The sequence below is a fragment of the Stylophora pistillata genome, chromosome 4 (assembly GCF_964205215.1).
Source record: "Stylophora pistillata chromosome 4, jaStyPist1.2, whole genome shotgun sequence".
Classification (NCBI taxonomy): domain Eukaryota; kingdom Metazoa; phylum Cnidaria; class Anthozoa; order Scleractinia; family Pocilloporidae; genus Stylophora; species Stylophora pistillata.
The window spans coordinates 32776167-32794837 of record NC_142522.1 but is presented as its reverse complement, the minus strand read 5'-3'; the positions used below and the strand labels follow the sequence as shown (position 1 = coordinate 32794837).

Genomic DNA, 18671 nt, shown 5'->3' with positions numbered 1-18671 from the left:
ACAAGTATTGAGAGATATAAAGCGGGGGGAAAGGGGAGAGGAGAGAGGGCATGTTACAAAGTGGAGAAACTTGTACCTTAATCCCACTACATCGAAATTCTGCCAGTTCCAAAAATGACATATCTATTCCCTTGTTAGCCTAAGTCTTTTTGAGCAGTCAGTTCAACATCTTCCTCATGGTAAGAGAATTTGGTGGAATTCCTTATCGTTACAAGTCACTATGGATGACTTGCACCTGACTCTTTACCTTTTCCTTTCTAATCTTTTTTTTTTTTTTAATGAGTCTACCTCTAAGCAACCCATGAAAACATGCCCACTGACTGATCTAATAGATTGTATGATAAATGTCCTCCAGACAAACTGATGCCACAATCTGGTAGAATGCTGAATTTATCGCCTCTGTTGGGATCTAGACTGTAAACTTCTAAGTGTTGCTTTGTAGAAATTTACTAAATCAAGACTTATTCAGCAATGTAATGTCAGCTTTCAGCTTCTGAGACATAGTCTGGCCCCTTGAGAGAAAAAGGAACGAAATGTGTCAATAACAATATGTGCAACACAATACTGTCTGAACTGAACTCTCAAATTACAGAGTGCTTGAAATCTAACAAGTCAATCGAAAAGTTAAACAGCCAATGAAAATAAAGCACTAAATGTTGATAGCCAATAAAATTTAGCTACATCCTTGAAGCTACCATTCAGGTTGAAAATATGACTTTTTGACCACATAAGAGAGTTGAGCTCTATGCAGATGTCTTACATAATGTATGTATGTATTGTATTTACGATATTTAGACACGCCAGCCCAGTTCAGCTTGAAGCTGGTTTAAATGGGGGCCTGTACATCCCACCCCAGGGGAGGACATCCATCACACAGTAATCTTGTGTGTGGGACATTAACATCTCCTACCCCCAACCCTGCAGGAGACAGGACCTCCATTTATTCGTCCCTATCCGAGAAGACTAGAATATCTAACCATTTCTTGATGTTATGATCAGTAGCACGCTTGTCACGCGCAAATGGAAAAATCACGGATTTGCTCGAATCTTTTAAGAATTTCTCGGCGCACAATGATCGGACCTGCTTGAGACTTTCCAAAATAGTTACACATATGTTAAAGATGATTTTGGACTAAACAGAGGTAGAATAAAGGTTTTTTGAAAAAATTGAATCGGAGCCGAATTGTAAAGTTAGCGACAAAAACATGGCGTCACGCGTAACTCGCGTGGGCTTCACTATTCACTGTTTTTCTGTTTTTGCCAGCGTAAGTTTCGTCTATAGCCGTAAAACTTAACAGGTGATGAAAATGGTTCCCTTTTAAGCGAAGTGGCAAACAAAATCCTGACAATTGGGGCTAAATCTTTGTTAAAATCAACAAAAGTGTTCAACATATAATGCATCACGCTTAAAGCTTGGTAGAGACAGATCATTTTCAATTCATTGTGCGAGTCATAATTCCCGAGTGACAGAACAATTTAACCTCAAAATGTAATGCTCATAAGTTGCTTTTCGCTCTCCTTCCGTTTTTTGTGTTTTTATTGAAGCGTTGTCGAGATATGAATTTTTTTCTGCGTTCTAAACAGTTGGCAAGCGGTGTGATCTGCCGCGCGATAATTCTGGTCATTGAATTTCCCAATCGTCTTGTTTACGAAGAGTGCACTGGAGCGTGTAAATGTTAACATACGCAAAATGCTCAAATAACAAGCTAAATTTTGCTACCAAAATTGATCGAATCCGTTGAAAGCCGACGAAAATATTAGCAATAAGTTTTGTTCGAAACATTTGGTCGACAAGTTTGATCCTGAGGAAGGTAAGTGATCGAATTTCGAGAAAAAACAAGCGCGACGCTCTAGTCATTTTGACGGCTTCCTTCGCTTCCAAATCGTCCCAAAGTCTACAGAATCAAGCATTGTTTTCGATTTCCTTATTAGGAAGTAAAATATTGCATTTCGTCAGAAATGAGCGGGAAACCCCCTGAGCACGTGCCGCATGTTTCAAGGACGCAGTCAAGTACACGTAAGTACAAAAGGCTGTGTTGTTCGCAAGCACAAGGCTGTGAAATTGAATGCAAAGATTATGGATTCTGGAGTTTCTAGGATTCAAATGTGGCGAGAACAAAAGAAGAAGGAAAGACAAGAGAAAAGAAGAGCACATTATGAGAAAAACCGAGAGAAAATTATTGAAAAGGTCGTGGAAGCCAGAAAGAAAAGTCGAGAAGCCAAGAGCGGACAACGGCGGAATGTTCCTATCAAAGATGCCACAAAGAAACGTCGGCGCGAACGAAACCAGCAAAAGACAGGTTCAAAAAATAAAGGGAAACTTGAGGAACAGAGAAAGATGGCTAGAGAACGAAGTAAGCGATACCGTCAAAAAAAGAAAGACCAAAATGCACAGGTTCAAGCGGAAGCCACACCGATCGACGTTACTGGTACGCCGTTCCCAAACAGGATGGCCAAGAAACGTGCCATTGGACGAACTAAGAAGAGTCTCCCAGATACACCGGAGAAGAAAGCAGAAATAATGGCAGCTATATCAGAAAGTCCACGTACAAGGAAAGTACTCGAGAAACGCGGACTAATGAAAACACCAGAAGAGGAGAAAGAAGTGAATGCACTGAAAGCGCTTGCTAGCGATCTCACCCAAGGCCTTAAAGCCGTCAAAAATGACAAGTCAAACAAAGGAAGAGCTGCACTTGTCGCGGCAAAATCACTTTCTTTTGGTCAAAATGTTAAAAAGAGTAGAAGCCAGAAGACACTTTCAAAGCTCATAGCCTTGGATAGAAGAAGCATCAAGTCGGGAATTGAAAAACGCGAAATGATCTTAAAAGGTGAAGAGTCAAGCTGGCTTGCAACCAAACGAAAAACCAGGCGGGATGCAGTCACTGAAGAAACCAAAGAGCTTGTTTATGATTATTGGAAAATGGTAGCAAGTAGACCGACAGGAAACAAGAAAGACTTGATTAGAAAACGCGTTGGAGTGAAAACGTGGGTTGAACATCCGAAACACGTGCTTGAAAAAACCCAAACGGAAGCCTACGTAGAGTTTGCGTCAATGCATCCAGAGATAAAGATATCTCAGCGAAAATTTGAAAACCTGAAGCCTTATTTTGTTAGGGGGGCAAGGGAACGAGATAGGCAGACTTGCATGTGTCGTCAGCACGTTGAACTTCAAATTGTCTTCAAAGACTGCATGAAGTTTAGGAAGAGAGTGATTGATGAAAGCAGGGAAGCTAATCAAGCAGCTACAGAAGTGTATAACTCAGTTGGAAATATTATTGCGCAAACACTTTGTCCCAAACCCGAAGATCAAGACTATCATAAATTGAAATGCTTGAAAAGGGAGTGCAAAGACTGTGGAGTTCACAACTTGGTTTTGTTGCCAGAGGAGAAAGGTGTTGGCAATCACGAAGTGAAATGGAAGCGTTATGACTATGTGTCGACTGGAAAACTTACCACTGATGGAAAAGACATGAAGAAAATAGCCCTTGTCGAGAAGTGCACAGGACCAAAGGAACTGTTTGATTATTTTATTCAGCTGTTAGGACAGTTTCCTTACCATTCCTTTCTTGCTAAATGGCAGAGGGAGCAGCTAGATTCTCTTCTTGAAAACCTTCCTCTTGATCAAGCTGTGTGCATCCACGACTATTCCGAGGGTTATGCCTGTCGGTTTCAAGATGAAATCCAGTCCCAATACTTTGACGTAAACAAAGTAAGTCTTCATGTCACAATTCTTTACAGGCATTCAAGTGCTGAGGTGGATGGCATCCAGAGCACAGAAGAGGAACCAGCAATTTGTAAAGAGCATTTGTTTGTGATTTCCGATGACGTCACCCAGGATCATGACTCTGTCCTTCACATCCAGAAGTTAATTTCAAACCATTTAGAAGAATCAAACTGCACTATCAAGAAAATGCATGAATTCACAGATGGATGTGCAGGACAGTACAAGAGCCGACACTGCTATGGTGACCTGTCATGTTCCCTGGCAACTCTTGGATATACAGTCCAGCGAAACTACTTTGCCACCTCCCATGCAAAGGGAGAACAAGATGCAGCTGGCTCCCATGTCAAACAGAAGGCAACCTCAGCAGTTCTCTCCAGGAAAGCCACACTATCAAATGCAAAAGATCTTTGTAACTTTCTGAAAGAGAACTTCTCTGAACCAGCTGCTTCCTCATTTCCTGCTAGGCAGAAGTCAGTGCAGTTAAAGCGGCGCATCTTTTTCTATTTGCCATCTACTGGGGAGCTGAGTGTTGCACGTAACAGGGACGGTGGAAGATTCTGCACTGTCAAAGGCATCCGCCAACTACACTCTGTAAGAACTTGCAGTGAACAGCTAAAAGTCTACACAAGAGAAAGGTCTTGTTACTGCCATGGTTGCATTGTTGAGGATTTTGACAGCTGTGAAAATAAGGAATGGGTGGGCAACTGGAAGGAGATTGTTCTGTCAAGAGAGCCCTCAGGTGTCATGACCAGGACAACTGAAGATGCAAGCACCATTGAACATTCAGTTCAAGTTGCCGACCTGGCAACGAAAGAAAGCACTGTGGCTGTGGCAGCTGAAGATGATAGCCACTATGATTACTACCTCCTTAAAGTTACTAGCAATGGAGTCATTTCCCTTCAAGAAAACTTTGAGGATCCTTATAGTGGAAGCATTTATTCCAAAGGAGAAGCTGTTCTTCTTGGAAATTTCTTTTTAAGGGAGAACATTATTGATCGCACATACAAACTAGATGATAAGGTGGCAGGAGTATTCCCAGGAACTGTGCGGTACATTTGTGGACCACTTGTGTCAAAGCGAAGGAGAGCAAGACCAATTTATCAAGTTCCGTTGGATGAACATGAACAAATTCTGGCATCCCTTTAACTGTTTTTGCTCTTAGTAGCTTCAAATTTACATTTTTTGCCGAAACTTTCCTTAAAATATGGTATTTATGCATTTTTTTAAAAAAAGGGCGTGGTCGCATTGCATCATGGGTAATAGAAAATTAGCTTGAAAGGCGTCCGAATTGATCAAGATGACCTAATTTCAAGATAGGAACTAATTTCCTTCCCTTTCTGACTTATTTCTAACAAAAATAGATTCATTAAAATATTTTTCAATTTTACCCCAATGTTACGCCTTTGTACATCAGAACTGTGCTACTGATCTATACAAAGGTAGCAAATCCTTCTCAATTATTTAAGACCTCGAGTGTTGGTCTGGCCGGGACTCAAACCCTCGACCTCCCACACAACAGTCCAGTGCACTATCCACTGGGCTAACTGGGTGGTGGTAAAGATGCCTGTCCTGACACTAAAAGTTTCCTGTCTAAGTTGCTCCCACTTTGTTATTGCCAGAATAAGACAAAATAACTGAAGAAAAATCACTAAGAAAATTTTATGCAGACATCAGTAATTGGTAAAACATCAAATATGATCCACATTTCATTGACCAGTCAACTGACTTGATATGGAACTAACCTCTGCAATTTTTTGATCAAGCATTCTGAAAAACTCCAGTTGAGACTTTGTCATTTGCCTAATGGAGAAAAACAAAACATGGATTATAAAATAAAATGAAAACTCACAATCAAACTGGTCATCCTCTACACTATGTCTGAGTAGGTCTCAACCCTTTGCTGTTTCTGCCCCCAAAACTCTGAAACACTTTGCCTGATGGCATCTATTTATGTGACAGTTTAAACACCTTAAGTCTAAGTTTAAGACCTGCCTTTTTAAAAGAGCTTTTTTCAAAGCCATTTTAATTTTATTTAGATGTGGATAAGTTTTAAATTTATTTCTCAATTTTGTGAAGTGCCTAAAGCAAACTGGATAGATGCTATACAATAATTGATCATTATCAATATTATTATTAATTATTATTATTATTATTATTATTATTACTTTTAGATAACTCATAAGCAACTAAGGGAACAATAAATAATTTAGAAAACAAACAAAACACATCCTTAATTTCAACTGAAAAGCAAATACCAATTTTAACTGAACTTCTTACTAGTCTAATCATGACAAATTAAATGAAGTCAAAATACGTCATTCAAATACACTGTTATTCAAATCATAGGTAAGGAAAAGCAAATTCAAACAATAACTTCAGCTTGGGTAGTGCTTGGCACAGCCAATTGGTTGGTTCTACATCCACTGTCTGCTAGTCAAATTGGTATTGGAATGTTGGTGGAGGGAGTAATCTAGAGATCCCAAACAAACCCAATTGGTCACAAAGGACCAAGGATGAAAACCAGAAAAATACTCAACCCACATGTTACACCAGGTTCATCAATCAAACCTGGGCCACAGACCATCATCATAATACTCTGTTTCACTAAAACTTCAGTATCAAAGCAATTTACTTATCGAAATAAAGGGGTATATGGAAACAACACTACAGTGACTCTTTTGTTCCACAAAGGATTACTAGACAATTAGGGTGGGATAACCATGCCTTCTGTCAGAAGTCACATAAAGCTTTTTTCAATACACCCCCTCCCCCTTTAACTGATCAAAAATTTGATCTGCAGGTCTTACACTCTGACTTGATTGATTGGAACAGACTTTGGAGCTGCACAGTGGTTGTCATTTGTCCTAAAAAGGCATCAAAATGTAACAGGTCAAGGTTTTTTAAAAATTGATTTCAGCTTATTCTATCTACCCCTAGCCTGGTATCAACAAATACGAAGGTGTTGAATGTTTTTTCAAAATTTTACCGCTCCTGAATAAGTACTCAGTTGAGAAAGAGATCTTCTGTAAAGTTAATCAACATCCCCTGTCAACATGGTGGTTTACTACAGTTAAATACAACACCAAAATTTGTATATGATGACAAAATTACCTTCTAACAATTAACATGACAAAGCATCCCACAAGGTCAAGACCGACAACATTTTGACAGCCCACAAGACATAGTGCTATTTGTAATTTGCACTCAAGTTACAAAATTTCTAAGATTCTACTGAGAATTGGTAGACCCTTTTTGATGTTAAACATTATGATTGCAATGGCTTGCAGTTGTTGTGCACGGAATGTGGGTTAAGTTTTGCTGTTTGTAAGAGTTCCTCTTGCATTGATTTATTGTTACAATAAACAGCATGTAGTGCTTGTTCTTGAATTCATTCTAGTTTTCTGGCATCAGAAGAACAACAAAAATGCCAGACAGTCTAATAGTATTTGAGATGTGGTAGTAAAGCAAATTTAACAATGACTGTGTAATTTAGCAGATGTCAGAAAAGGGATAAGTTATCTCAGAGGAACACAAGTTTGACAGGAGGCTTTTCTACAAAAATTGCTTACATGACTTGAAAATGATAATTGCATGATCGTCTAAGGTAACCCACTAGAGCGTTATCTCTGATTTCTGATCAATAACAGTGTCATTAATTACAATCATGTGTAAATCTTTATGACAATTCCTTGGGCCAAGACTCATCACCTGAAACTTTGCAAAATTTTGTTGCACAAGATTGTTAATTGTACCACTCAGAAATTTTGTTTTCCTCCTCAGTTAAAATTATTTCACCATGTTAGGCAGCTGAGAATACCGAACTTCTCACAGAAAAAATGCAAGTAAGGTTTGAAAGCGTCCTACCTTATTGGGGTGGGTTTTCTTCTGGGTATTCCATCCTCATTCTGGAAATAAATGGTTTATTATCTGAGATTGGTAAAAACACCTACTCTTACAAATATGTGGCAACAACTAAAACTATCTTTTCCCACAGTTATACCGGCTACAATGCTTTCCTATATCAACAAACTAACCCAATTTAAAAATTCACTCTATCTGTGGTTTGTTCAAACTATTAAAAATAATAAATTCTCCCTTGCATAAATATAACTTTCAACAAAACTCAACAAGTATATTACCTTATCCTTGGTTACTGAGGAGATATCATTTTTTGGTTCTGGAATATCAGGCTCTTTGACTGAGGTAATACTATTAGATGAATCTTTTCTGCTGTTTTTTAGTGCACTGCTTTCTAGTGAGTGTCTTGGAACATCTGTAATGAATGCCAAGCAACAGAAGAAAATATACATGAAACTGAATTATAAAAGTTCAGTAAAGATAATAAATGCTGGCTTCTTTGACAAAAAAGTCATATTTCAACTTTACATCATAAACATATATGAACAAAATCAATTATGGGCCATTTCTGAAATGCCCAAACCTAGGTTTAAAATGTCTTGGCACCAACATTCATAAAAATTACTCTTTTCATGAAGTTTTACTGAGTCTTAATAAGGCAGAAGAGATCAGAGAGTAATCCAGATACCACGCACATTTCTCTGACTAAATTTACAGGAACTGAGCCATTTTCACTAAAACATGAATAGCATCCTCTTGTTACAATTTACACAATTCATCTGCTATTACATTTCCAAATGAAATCCCTCTTTGTAATATTTTTTTGTAGAGGTTTTTTTCTGATCTAATACACTAAATTTCAGATTTCTATACGTCTCCTCTAGCAAACATTGAACACTCTCGAGACAAAGTAAAAAGAAACTGCAAATATTATACTGTCAGTGTTGTTCAGAGAGACAGTCTGTATTAACATTCCTACAATTCTCACCAGGTGTATGTACTGAGCAACCATTTTCTTTAGTTGAGTGGGAACTGGAGCTGACTTCTGGACTTGTGGTCATATGCTTACCAGCAGAACATCCCATAATATTAGCCCACGAGGGGCGAGGCTTTCGCCAAGACCACCCAATGGTGAAACAGATGATTTCTTGGTTCTTGCAAAATCAACAATCTTAAAAACCAATACTTTGTTAATGCAGTGGAAATTACAGGGTATATTGAACCTATAAGCAGTCACCCACAGGGAGTGGTCAGGTGACTGCTTAATGCACTACAGGTTAACAGTTAAACAAAGGTTCTACAGAGTAAGGGTCACATCAGTAAAAAAAAAAGGAATTTTATGCCATAATTGATCATGTAATGTGCAGTTTATTCAAAAACTTGCTAAAAAATGCATTGACTGTTTGCAATAAACAGCATCAACAAAATGGTGGCACATCATAAAAACAGAGCAATTAAGCTAAATCACTGTATAAATACTATCATGGAATAGTTGGACATGTAGGTCATTGACTAGCAAATAGCTTGCACAATGTTCATATTTCCCTATAAAGATTTGCCTTCAGGACATTAACTGTTCAAAACAGGTGACAAAAGACTATACAAAGAGGCAGTGGGGACTCAACCTAGGGCGACCACTATTACCAACAGCAATGAGTTAATTAATTGATAAAAACAAGATTCACACAATCTTAAGTAATGGGATTTCCTTTCAGCTGTCAATTTGCTTGTAGGAGCTTAAAAATATGTGTAATGAACACATCTGTTAGGTGTCCATTTGAAATGGCCTCTTAGAGAAATAGATACGTGTATCAAATAAATAAGTAAAATTCAGTAATAGCTCCCATACATGACAGACAAAATAAAAAAGCTTGCAATGCACTGTTGGGCAATTTTGGAGTTGTGATCTAAGCCAACCAAGTGGATTCAAGTGGATTAAAGGATTGTAGAACAAGTGTTTCCGGTATTTTATTTAAACCAGGTTATTTGCATGAGTTTAGTCTATTAAAAAATAATCTGTCGGTATATACTGTCGGCCAACTGTCCTGTTGGCCGACACTTTACCGACAGGTTTTTTGGGGAGCTATTATTGAATTTTACCAGATGAATAAATAGCAAGCATTTATAGGAGTTCCAAATGGGCTTTATTGAGGCAGTTCTTTGTATATTCCACTAATGAGATTGTGTCTGTAAGGATAGCTGGCACTGCAGTGCATGTTGTAAATATGATTGTGGCCTAGTTAAAAATAACGAATATCTTTACTCGATAAGATGACCCATCAGCCCAAATCCACCTAATTACTTAACAATTAAAAGTATGGGCCATAAACAGGTCATAAAAGACTAGAGAACAAAATCACCACAAAAGATAAACATGGCATGCAGGAGTTATTTTTTGGATACGTGGGTTGAAATGGGACACTAAGTAACTACTGCTGGTGTCTGAATAATTGTTGGCAAAAATAAACTGCATTGGTACCACGCTTCCTGCAGTCCCCTTCACAGCCCTAATTTGAACTTGCCACGCAACGCTCTCTCTCCCACATTGGGTGACGGGACCAAACAACAACCTGCTTATAGGCTATAATAATGTGTACAGCCACCTCTTCCTCAGATACAAAGTCGTAATTATTATTCTAGCCATAAAGGGCCAGAATCAGTGATTCTGTTTGGCTTTCCTGTACAGGAAAATGCACAAATTTAGGCATTATGTAGCAAGTTTTTAATTGGTGTACTGAGCAATGTGGTGGACATAGCCTGGGAACGAGATTGAGTTTTGGCATTGAGTGTCAGTCAGGCTTGAAGATTTAGGCAGCGCATAAACAATAACCAGGCTTGTTACAGTTATTTCTTATCTTTTGAGTAAACTTGAAAATGTTTATTTAAAGCGCAAACCTAATTAATACTGTGAATCACTTCTATTCTCAACTTACTGATGAAAATGACAACCGTGGGAACAGTAAAAGTTCATTGGCTGATTGTTTAAATTTGATTAATTAATACAATTATCTTACATGAACATTGGCAATTGGATCCCTCAATAGATTAATATAGCAGACGGAACAATTAGTACACTTTTCTGACAAAGAAAAACTTGTGGAAGTCACTGCCATATACCTTTAATTTCAATCAGTCAAAAAACTTGTGGTCCATAAAATGCCTTCTGTGAGATATCATTCCAAGGCAAAAAAAACTTCAGAGGTTTGTTTTTAGATGTAAGCAAGAGAAATCCTTGTAAACAAAGTCATCGTATTCAAAAACTAAATTTTATTGAGCTACCCCACATTTCCTCTAGCAATTTTAGTATTTCCAAATTGTCGTGGATGGCATCAACTTGTTCCAAAGTCTTATTATCTCCATAACTCTCCATGTTAAGAAAAAATGAAAAGCACTTGAAGTACTGGGCTGCACATTTATAATAACTGGCCTTGTTACAGTTAATACTTATCTTTTGAGTGAACTTGAAAATATTTATTCAAAGCACAAACTTAATACTGTGAATCACTTCTACTCTTAACATACTGACAAAAAAAACAACTGTGGGAACAGTAAAAGTTCATAATTGGCTGATTGTTTAAATTTGATTAATTAATACAACTATCATATGTGAACATTGGTGATTGGATCCATCAATAGATCAATATAGCAGACGAAACAAGTATACTTTTCTGACAAAAAAAAAAAAACTTGTGGAAGTCACTGCCACATACCCTTAATTTCAATCAGTCAAAAGACTTGCGGTCCATACAATGCCTTCTGTGATATATCATTCCAAGGTAAAAAAAATATATCAGAGGTTTGTTATTAGATGTAAGCAGGAGCAAGCAATATTTGATTCAAAATTTTTCTCATGTTCCACTCAGTCTTCTTCAGAATGAAGAATAACCATAGTCATACAATGATCACAACTCCACCGCTTCCCCACCACGACTAATATGTTTCCTTAATTCTCGAACCACTCTCTCTGGGTCACGTGTTGATTCGCTGAAATTTGAAGACCTGTCAAACCTCGAATTAGCAAGAACACTCTGATTGGTGCAACTTACAAAAATACTACAATCTGATTGGTTTGTGATACACCAAAAAAATGCACCAATCACATTGCTTTGAGATACACCGAAAAAAATGCACCACTCAGATTGCTTTGAGATACACCGAAAAAAATGCACCACTCAGATTGCTTAGAGATACACCAAATTGCGGAGATCAGATTACTTACACCAAAACACACCACCATATACCCTAATATAGAGTTTTTTTTTTTAATTTTTTTAAATAGTTTTTTTTTAATTTTTATTTAACTTTTGAGTAATTTTTCTTAAAAAAAAAAAAAAAAAACTCAAAAATTAAATAAAATCGTAGTACTCAAAGCTAATAAACAGTTGACTATAGGGTCTTTCACACATTTGCCCTACAATCAAATGATATCAAATGGAAATTTATGAAACGCCAACGATGAAGATAACATCTCTTGCTAAAAGCTGTCATGATTATCAACTATCTACTTGAGTGGAGGTAGCTAGTGATGGATGTCAACCCAGCCACAAAGCAGTAAGGTAGATACTGCTAGCCACCAACACTGAGGTAAAAAAGATGATTTTAACTCATCTATTCCTGCGACAATTACAACAATTTAAGGCTCATATCCTGTGCGGGTGGTTCCAAGGTGAATAGCAAAAGATATTCAAGTTTGGGTAGCCAATCAGGGTGTGCCTTCAATGCTATCCAATGATTTAGTATATACTTATGTATTGTATACACCACTATCTTCGTCACAAAAAATCTGATCACGCATCAAAAGGTACAAAGGGGTGGCAGTTCCCATAGTTTTCCTGCTAAACTTGATGGGAATTCTAGCTTTTGATAACAAATCATTTAAAATTTTTCAATTCAAGTACTAATTTGGCTACCAAATTGAGATAATGGGTACACTTAATTCTGGTAAAGTGCAAAGTTTTGATACAAATACGCACTCTGTCATACTTATAATCAAAAAAACACTTTCAACATAGTGTAGAAAAATTCTAGTGACTTGGGTTTATCAAATTTCAAAGAACCTTTTTTTAATTTTCTGGTATTTAATTTTTCATTGACCTTTCATCATGCACTCATGATTACGATGCATTAGTATAGTTCATTCTCCATACAAATACCCTCTAATGCACTTTATAACTTTGCAGAAGGACTTTAGCAAGACGGCATTGAGCAGTTGTCAATTTTTGAAAGGGAACTTTGCAGAAGGACTTTGGCAAGACTGCATTGAGCAGTTGTCAATTTTGAAAGGAAACTTTGCAGGTGCTCTAAATTTGGAACCAAGGGCAGACCACAACAGAGGGAGGTATCTAATCCCTGCTATTTGTGAGAAGTGTGTGGGTTCTTAAACATTCCCAACTTACTAGTATAGAGAAGCTGTGAAAGACAGAACCTAAAAATAAATAGTTTATTTTCTTATGTGAGAAAACAAGAACATCTAACCATTTGAAGATGTCATAGCGAAGGCAGCATATTGTGCTTGATTATTTTAAGATCCTAACTGTTGATTGGTCTGGGGTTTGGGCTCTTGATCTCGTGTGCAGCAGTCCTGCGTTTTACAACCTGAGCTAACCAGGTTTGAATATACTGTAATGACCTAAAGTCACATGTGACATCTGTCTTGCATACAGCTAGGATCAACAATTTTGAAAGCAGCACTCATGTGACCAGATTAAAAGTGGTCTTCCTGTATTTTTTTAACCCAGCTCCGATTTCCCCAATTTTTTTTTACTCTGTTCATTGAGAGTGTCTATGCCTCCTTCAAAGGCTCTAAACTCCTCACCAATCTTGCTCAAATTAAGATGTTTGGTAACATAAACAAAAAGAGCAAAAATGTTTCAGTGTTGGTAAAAGATTATAACATATCAATGAAGTGATGTCATGATACCACCTAAAAAGACTCATAGGGTGTCAAAATTTTTATATTTCTTAACATCAATTCAATGTTTCCAAACAAAAGGCTTTAATAATCTAATCTTGACAGCTACCCTGACAATTGCTTTTCCTTACTCATTTCAACCATTTCCCCAAACTATAGTTAAAAAGAGACATTATACTCATTAATATTGTGTTTTGCAGTTAAACTTCAAGTTATATGTCAGAGTCAAAAGTTATCTATGTCACTTAAGTACTGATTCCCTTAAGCAGCTTAGAGAAAAATTAATGAATAACAAAACAGGATGGGAATTTTCAGTTTGGCTTGCCAAGTAAATAGATTTGAGGGGGAGTTAAGAACAATGTACTTGAAAATGAAATGCAAATACAATTGGATATAACCTTTTTTAAGAAAGATTAAGCTGTAGTGGGAAAATTTCTTCATGTTCAAACTGTGTCTCTGAAGTTTTTCCGCTGAGTAGGTGTCTCGTTTCCCTCTTATACACTGATTATCATCGAAAGAGGTAAATATGTCGCGCATAGAATTTTTAATACAACAATATTCTACGAATTTCAAAGAATATCCTCCCTAATAAATTCGTAGATTACTAGAAGTAAGTTTTACGCCAGAGATTCGGCGATAAGATAAAACCAGGCTTTCGACAAGTGGAGGAAAAGTGGTGAATCGTTAATGATGACATTGGTGGTTGGTGAACGTTATGAAAACATAGAAAGTGCTTCAAAAACAAAATAGGGTGCATATATGCCTTGAAAGAGTAGAGTGGGTGTACCTTATGTCAAACAAAACTTCTTCCAAGCGTTGACCAGGAAACGAAAATTTTGAAACTCGAAAACATAATGTCAGACTTGTTCACTTTTCATTATCACTTACGGGTCCATAAAAGTAATTTGTTGACAAGTTCCGAACATCGATCACTTTTATTCATGATTTCCCCGCTACAAAACCCACTTCACGCCCACAAGACGACTTTGCAAAACCTTATGAGGAAATACAATTCTGGAGTATGGAAAACCGAGAGGCTGAGAAAATAAGTTACCCCAATATAACAGCATTAACCCACCAGAGAAAAACAGCAGCTGTGCAGCTGCACACAGTAACCCAACCGAGTAAATGTTTCGTACGTGATTCTCAATAATATAGCGAAGAAAAATAGGACTCAATTAGCGCAAAGTGACAAAAGCGTTTCCCTGTTGAGATGTGGAATTCAAACTAACTATACTCAGCAGTCTCTAGTAATCTTTTGGCATATAACGTCAGAACAAAGCAAGCTCACACTGCTCTGTCGGATTCTGGACTATGCAAATGAGGAACACAAAGTTCTCTTGCTTCAATAATCCGCGCTTACAATTCCGCACAATTCACTTCACTGTGTTAACGTTCTAGTTCATTAAGTTTAGCAGTGAATGCAACATTCCCTCGACAAAATAAAAGGAGGAATTCAGCCAACGGGACATCCGTCGTGTATCTCTTGGAATCATTAGAAAATTACTCAGCAGAAAAACACACTCCATTGCACATTCACTTAGCTGATTAAAAAGAATATATATTCACCTCAAGCGGCACTTTAATAACGAACGAAACGATTGACATCTTGGTTACCTGAGCAAAATAGCAAGCAACCTACCTTAGTGATGAATCGGCATCTAGTTAAAGACAATCATTTGTGGGATACCCAAGTTTAGAGTAGTACAAACTGGCGATTTGTGCATCGCTTCATATGTATTATGGAGATTGAGAACGTCGCGCCAGCAGCGAGCTAGAAGCAATTAATCACATCGCCGGACACTGAAAAATAAAATTCACATTGATTTACTTCTACACATCATAAGCCCACAAACCCACAAAGGTGCCAGGGAGCCCGCAAACGCTCTAAGAACCGTCGAGAAAGCTTAATCCGTAAAAACCGCGATTTTTAGCATGCAAAGGACGACCACATCAGTCACTCTAATTCCCACAGATACTTATAAAGTGGGTGACAGACCACACGAACTTTCTCAGCCCGAGGAAATAGTTCAAAGTTCTACTTCACTCAGTGAAATTCAACGAATTACAAGCGAAAAGATCGTACCTTTTGTTCTCACGCAGTTCAGATGGTTGTAAAACACCATGAAGAGAACACTGCCTGCCTGTTTGTGCGTGTGTTTTCGTGGTACTCGCACGAAGTTTGTGACGTTGCCACGGTGAACGACTGAACGGATGTGGTGTCATCACCGGTGACCAGTGGGGTGGGAAGTTAGCCGCCAGAAAAAAAAAAAAAAAAAAGAAAACTCCCCCGCTCGGAACTGTCCAGATGGCCGACAATATTTCATCGATATCGCCATTTTATTTTAATTCAAACTTCTATAAAGAAAGCGACTACGCTTAAACTAGACCTACAAGCTGGCATAGAAAGGGAAAAAGTCACAAAAAAGTGGGGGCCAAACAAATGAGAGGGAATGTAGATCCGGAGAAGCAAAACATGAGTGTCCTTCTCTATCATTTTCGTATTTTTTCGAGATTATGCGTTCTCTTAAGGTTATATCAAAATAAAGGTGAAAACTTCGTGTTATTTTTATACTCATTCAGAACGCTTAAGTGGTGCTTTGTCTTGTTCTTAATATTTTTAATCAGTGCTGAAGAACGACTACACTTTTTATTGGGGTAATTGACAACTAAAACAATGGAAGCAAATTTCTTTGTTATGAACGCAGGCAAATACCAGCCTATACACATCAAAAAGTAACATGCTAAGATAAACTTTCAGAATTATATATTACAGTTTGAATATGAATTATCAAAAGGATATAATCTTATCTTTCTGAGGGCACATTCTTCCTGTATTGCATTATAATATTGATTGAAAGCAGATAATGAACATTATAATAAACAATAAATAGCGTATCATAGGGACACTTCCTATTTCTAAGTATACCGATATGTCTTGCATATGTTGTTAGGTGATTTAGTCGCTATTATTTTTCTCCAATCTGTTATTCTTTGCCATCATAGTTTTTGATTTTACTGAATATTCCTTGCCGAATTTTAGCTCTTATGAAATAGTGCAACCTAGTTCCCAGGGCCTTCTCCCTTAGTTGGGGGTGGAGAGTGTATGTATTTTTAATGTAATCCAAGTTTTTCACTTGCATTTTTATAATTTTTTTCACACGTGCACGTTCGAACGAGTTTTTGTTAACCGTCCTGGGTGTGTACGTATGAGGGGTCATCTCCACCAATAACCTGTTTCAAATTCTGTTCTAAAAAACCTGTATGCTATTGCTTTTTATCAAATTCTTTTCAGAATAGAAATTGGCGAAACAGATTAGAAATTGGCGTAACAGAATAGAAATTGGCGGAACAGAATAGAAATTGGCGAAACAGAATAGAAATTGGCGAAACAGAATAGAAATTGGCGAAACAGGATAGAAATTGGCGAAACAGAATAGAAAATGGCGATGTCTCTATTTCTATTCTGTTTTTCCGACGAACCGAGTGGAACCTGAGTAAGAGCCAGTTAAAAATTATAGATTATTCTCCCGATTCTCGCTCAAAGAAAATTTATTCTTGCCTGATGACCAGTCTGTTTACTGACCGTAAATGTAATATCGAGAATCCACCGACAGTTGCAAAATTTTATAATTCGTTTTATTTTTTCTAAAGGACACTTTTAATGAACCTTTTTCGAAAATTATATCAAAAAGTTCTATGCGCCTTTTTTTCTCCGAAAAAGCGAAAAGTTCGAAATCCGCCTAAATGGCCGTTGTCCTCCCCGTAAAGCAATGAAAAATGATACAACTTTGGCAACTTCGAAAAAGGTTCATTAAAAGGGTCTTTTAAAAAAAATAAAACGAATTACAAAATTTTGCAACTGCCGGCGGATTCTCGATATTACATAGTTAATTTACGGTCAGTAAACAGACTGGTCATCAGGCAAGAATAAATTTTCTTTGAGCGGGAATCGGGAGAATAAATTGTAATGTTTAACTGGCTCTTACTCAGGTTCCACTCGGTTCGTCGGAAAAACAGAATAGAAATAGAGACATCGCCATTTTCTATTCTGTTTCGCCAATTTCTATTCTGTTTCGCCAATTTCTATTCTGTTTCGCCAATTTCTATTCTGTTTCGCCAATTTCTATTCTGTTTCGCCAATTTCTATTTTGTTTCGCCAATTTCTATTCTGTTTCGCCAATTTCTATTCTGAAAAGAATTTGATAAAAAGCAATAGCATACAGGTTTTTAGAACAGAATTTGAAACAGGATATTGGCGGAGATGACCTCTCGTATGTACGTGTCTAAATAAACTTACTTATCTTGAGCAAGCGGCATCAAACAAGCCCGATACTGTCAACAGAACGGCCCGTTCTTTTTATTATTATTATTATGATTATTATCAATATTATCAATATTATTATTATTATTATTATTAATATTATTATTAATATATATTATTATTATTATTACTACTAGAATTCGTTTTTAGTTTTTAAGAGTAAGAGTGTCATTTTCCTTCTCATATATTTTTTTTAATGTAATTTACTTTTTTAAGGGTAATTTCGATGCACGTTTTTTGAAATTCTTTTAATACGAACAAGTACAGTGGTTGCTTTCGCGATTTTTATATGTAGGTCGTTTTTGTTATCAAAGTTAGTCTGGGTCTGATAAGAGTCTGATGCTAGAGAACCAAATTTAACAGATGTGTTCCGTGTCAATTAATCTGGAAACATACGAGATCGAGAGGAAAAACCATTACCCACGCGAAGTTATTGTAATATTTTAAGTTTTTAAATTATTATTATTATTATTATTATTATTATTATTATTTAATGAAGCTGAGTTCAAAGAAAAAAAAAACATTTGAAAATATCCAGCCATGTTGACAAAACACCCTGAGGGAGATGAGTTGAGGATATTTGGGTATCACAGGGCTTTATGTGGGAACGGAAGGGGAGGCAGCCGTTGCCATTTCAGTATCAAGGGGGCCTTTGGACAATTCACTGCCAAAATGAGGCAAGGGTCATAAGAATATTACAGTCTGGTGAATTAAATTTTATCGTGACACAACTAAAATCCTCCAGCCCACAGGAACACCAACATCAGCAGGAATCCCAGGTGTCAAACGGCCACCTCGTCCCAAGCTACTTGTTAATAATGAAGCATTGCACACAGAAACTTTCAAATTAACGA

General features: G+C 37.1%; 2 protein-coding genes across 2 annotated transcripts; one reads left to right on the top strand and one right to left on the bottom strand.

Moving 5' to 3' along the window:
* Positions 1-221: 221 nt before the first annotated feature.
* Positions 222-15716, bottom strand: LOC111324524 (uncharacterized). Its single transcript, XM_022928110.2, has 8 exons — positions 15580-15716; positions 15136-15296; positions 8571-8753; positions 7864-7997; positions 7589-7629; positions 6532-6588; positions 5467-5524; positions 222-512 (listed from the first exon to the last, which is right to left on the bottom strand). Exons 3-8 carry the CDS (start codon positions 8665-8667, stop codon positions 480-482), a joined length of 420 nt encoding a protein of 139 aa, XP_022783845.2. The 5' UTR covers positions 8668-8753; positions 15136-15296; positions 15580-15716; the 3' UTR covers positions 222-479.
* LOC148733398 (uncharacterized) lies at positions 1851-5111 on the top strand. Its single transcript, XM_088757055.1, has one exon. The coding sequence runs from the start codon at positions 1991-1993 to the stop codon at positions 4868-4870; it is 2880 nt and encodes a 959-aa protein (XP_088613181.1). The 5' UTR covers positions 1851-1990; the 3' UTR covers positions 4871-5111.
* Positions 15717-18671: the final 2955 nt, after the last annotated feature.

Bases quoted from the DNA above. Each gene is read 5' to 3' on its own strand.
- LOC148733398 (XM_088757055.1), top strand. From the start codon at position 1,991: ATGTTTCAAGGACGCAGTCAAGTACACGTAAGTACAAAAGGCTGTGTT.
- LOC111324524 (XM_022928110.2), bottom strand. From the start codon at position 8,667: ATGGGATGTTCTGCTGGTAAGCATATGACCACAAGTCCAGAAGTCAGC. The intron at 5,525-6,531 runs GTAAGACCTGCA...TTTCTCCATTAG, and splicing joins CCAATCAATCAAGTCAGAGT to GCAAATGACAAAGTCTCAAC. The intron at 513-5,466 runs GTTAGTTCCATA...TTTTCTCTCAAG, and splicing joins TTGATCAAAAAATTGCAGAG to GGGCCAGACTATGTCTCAGA.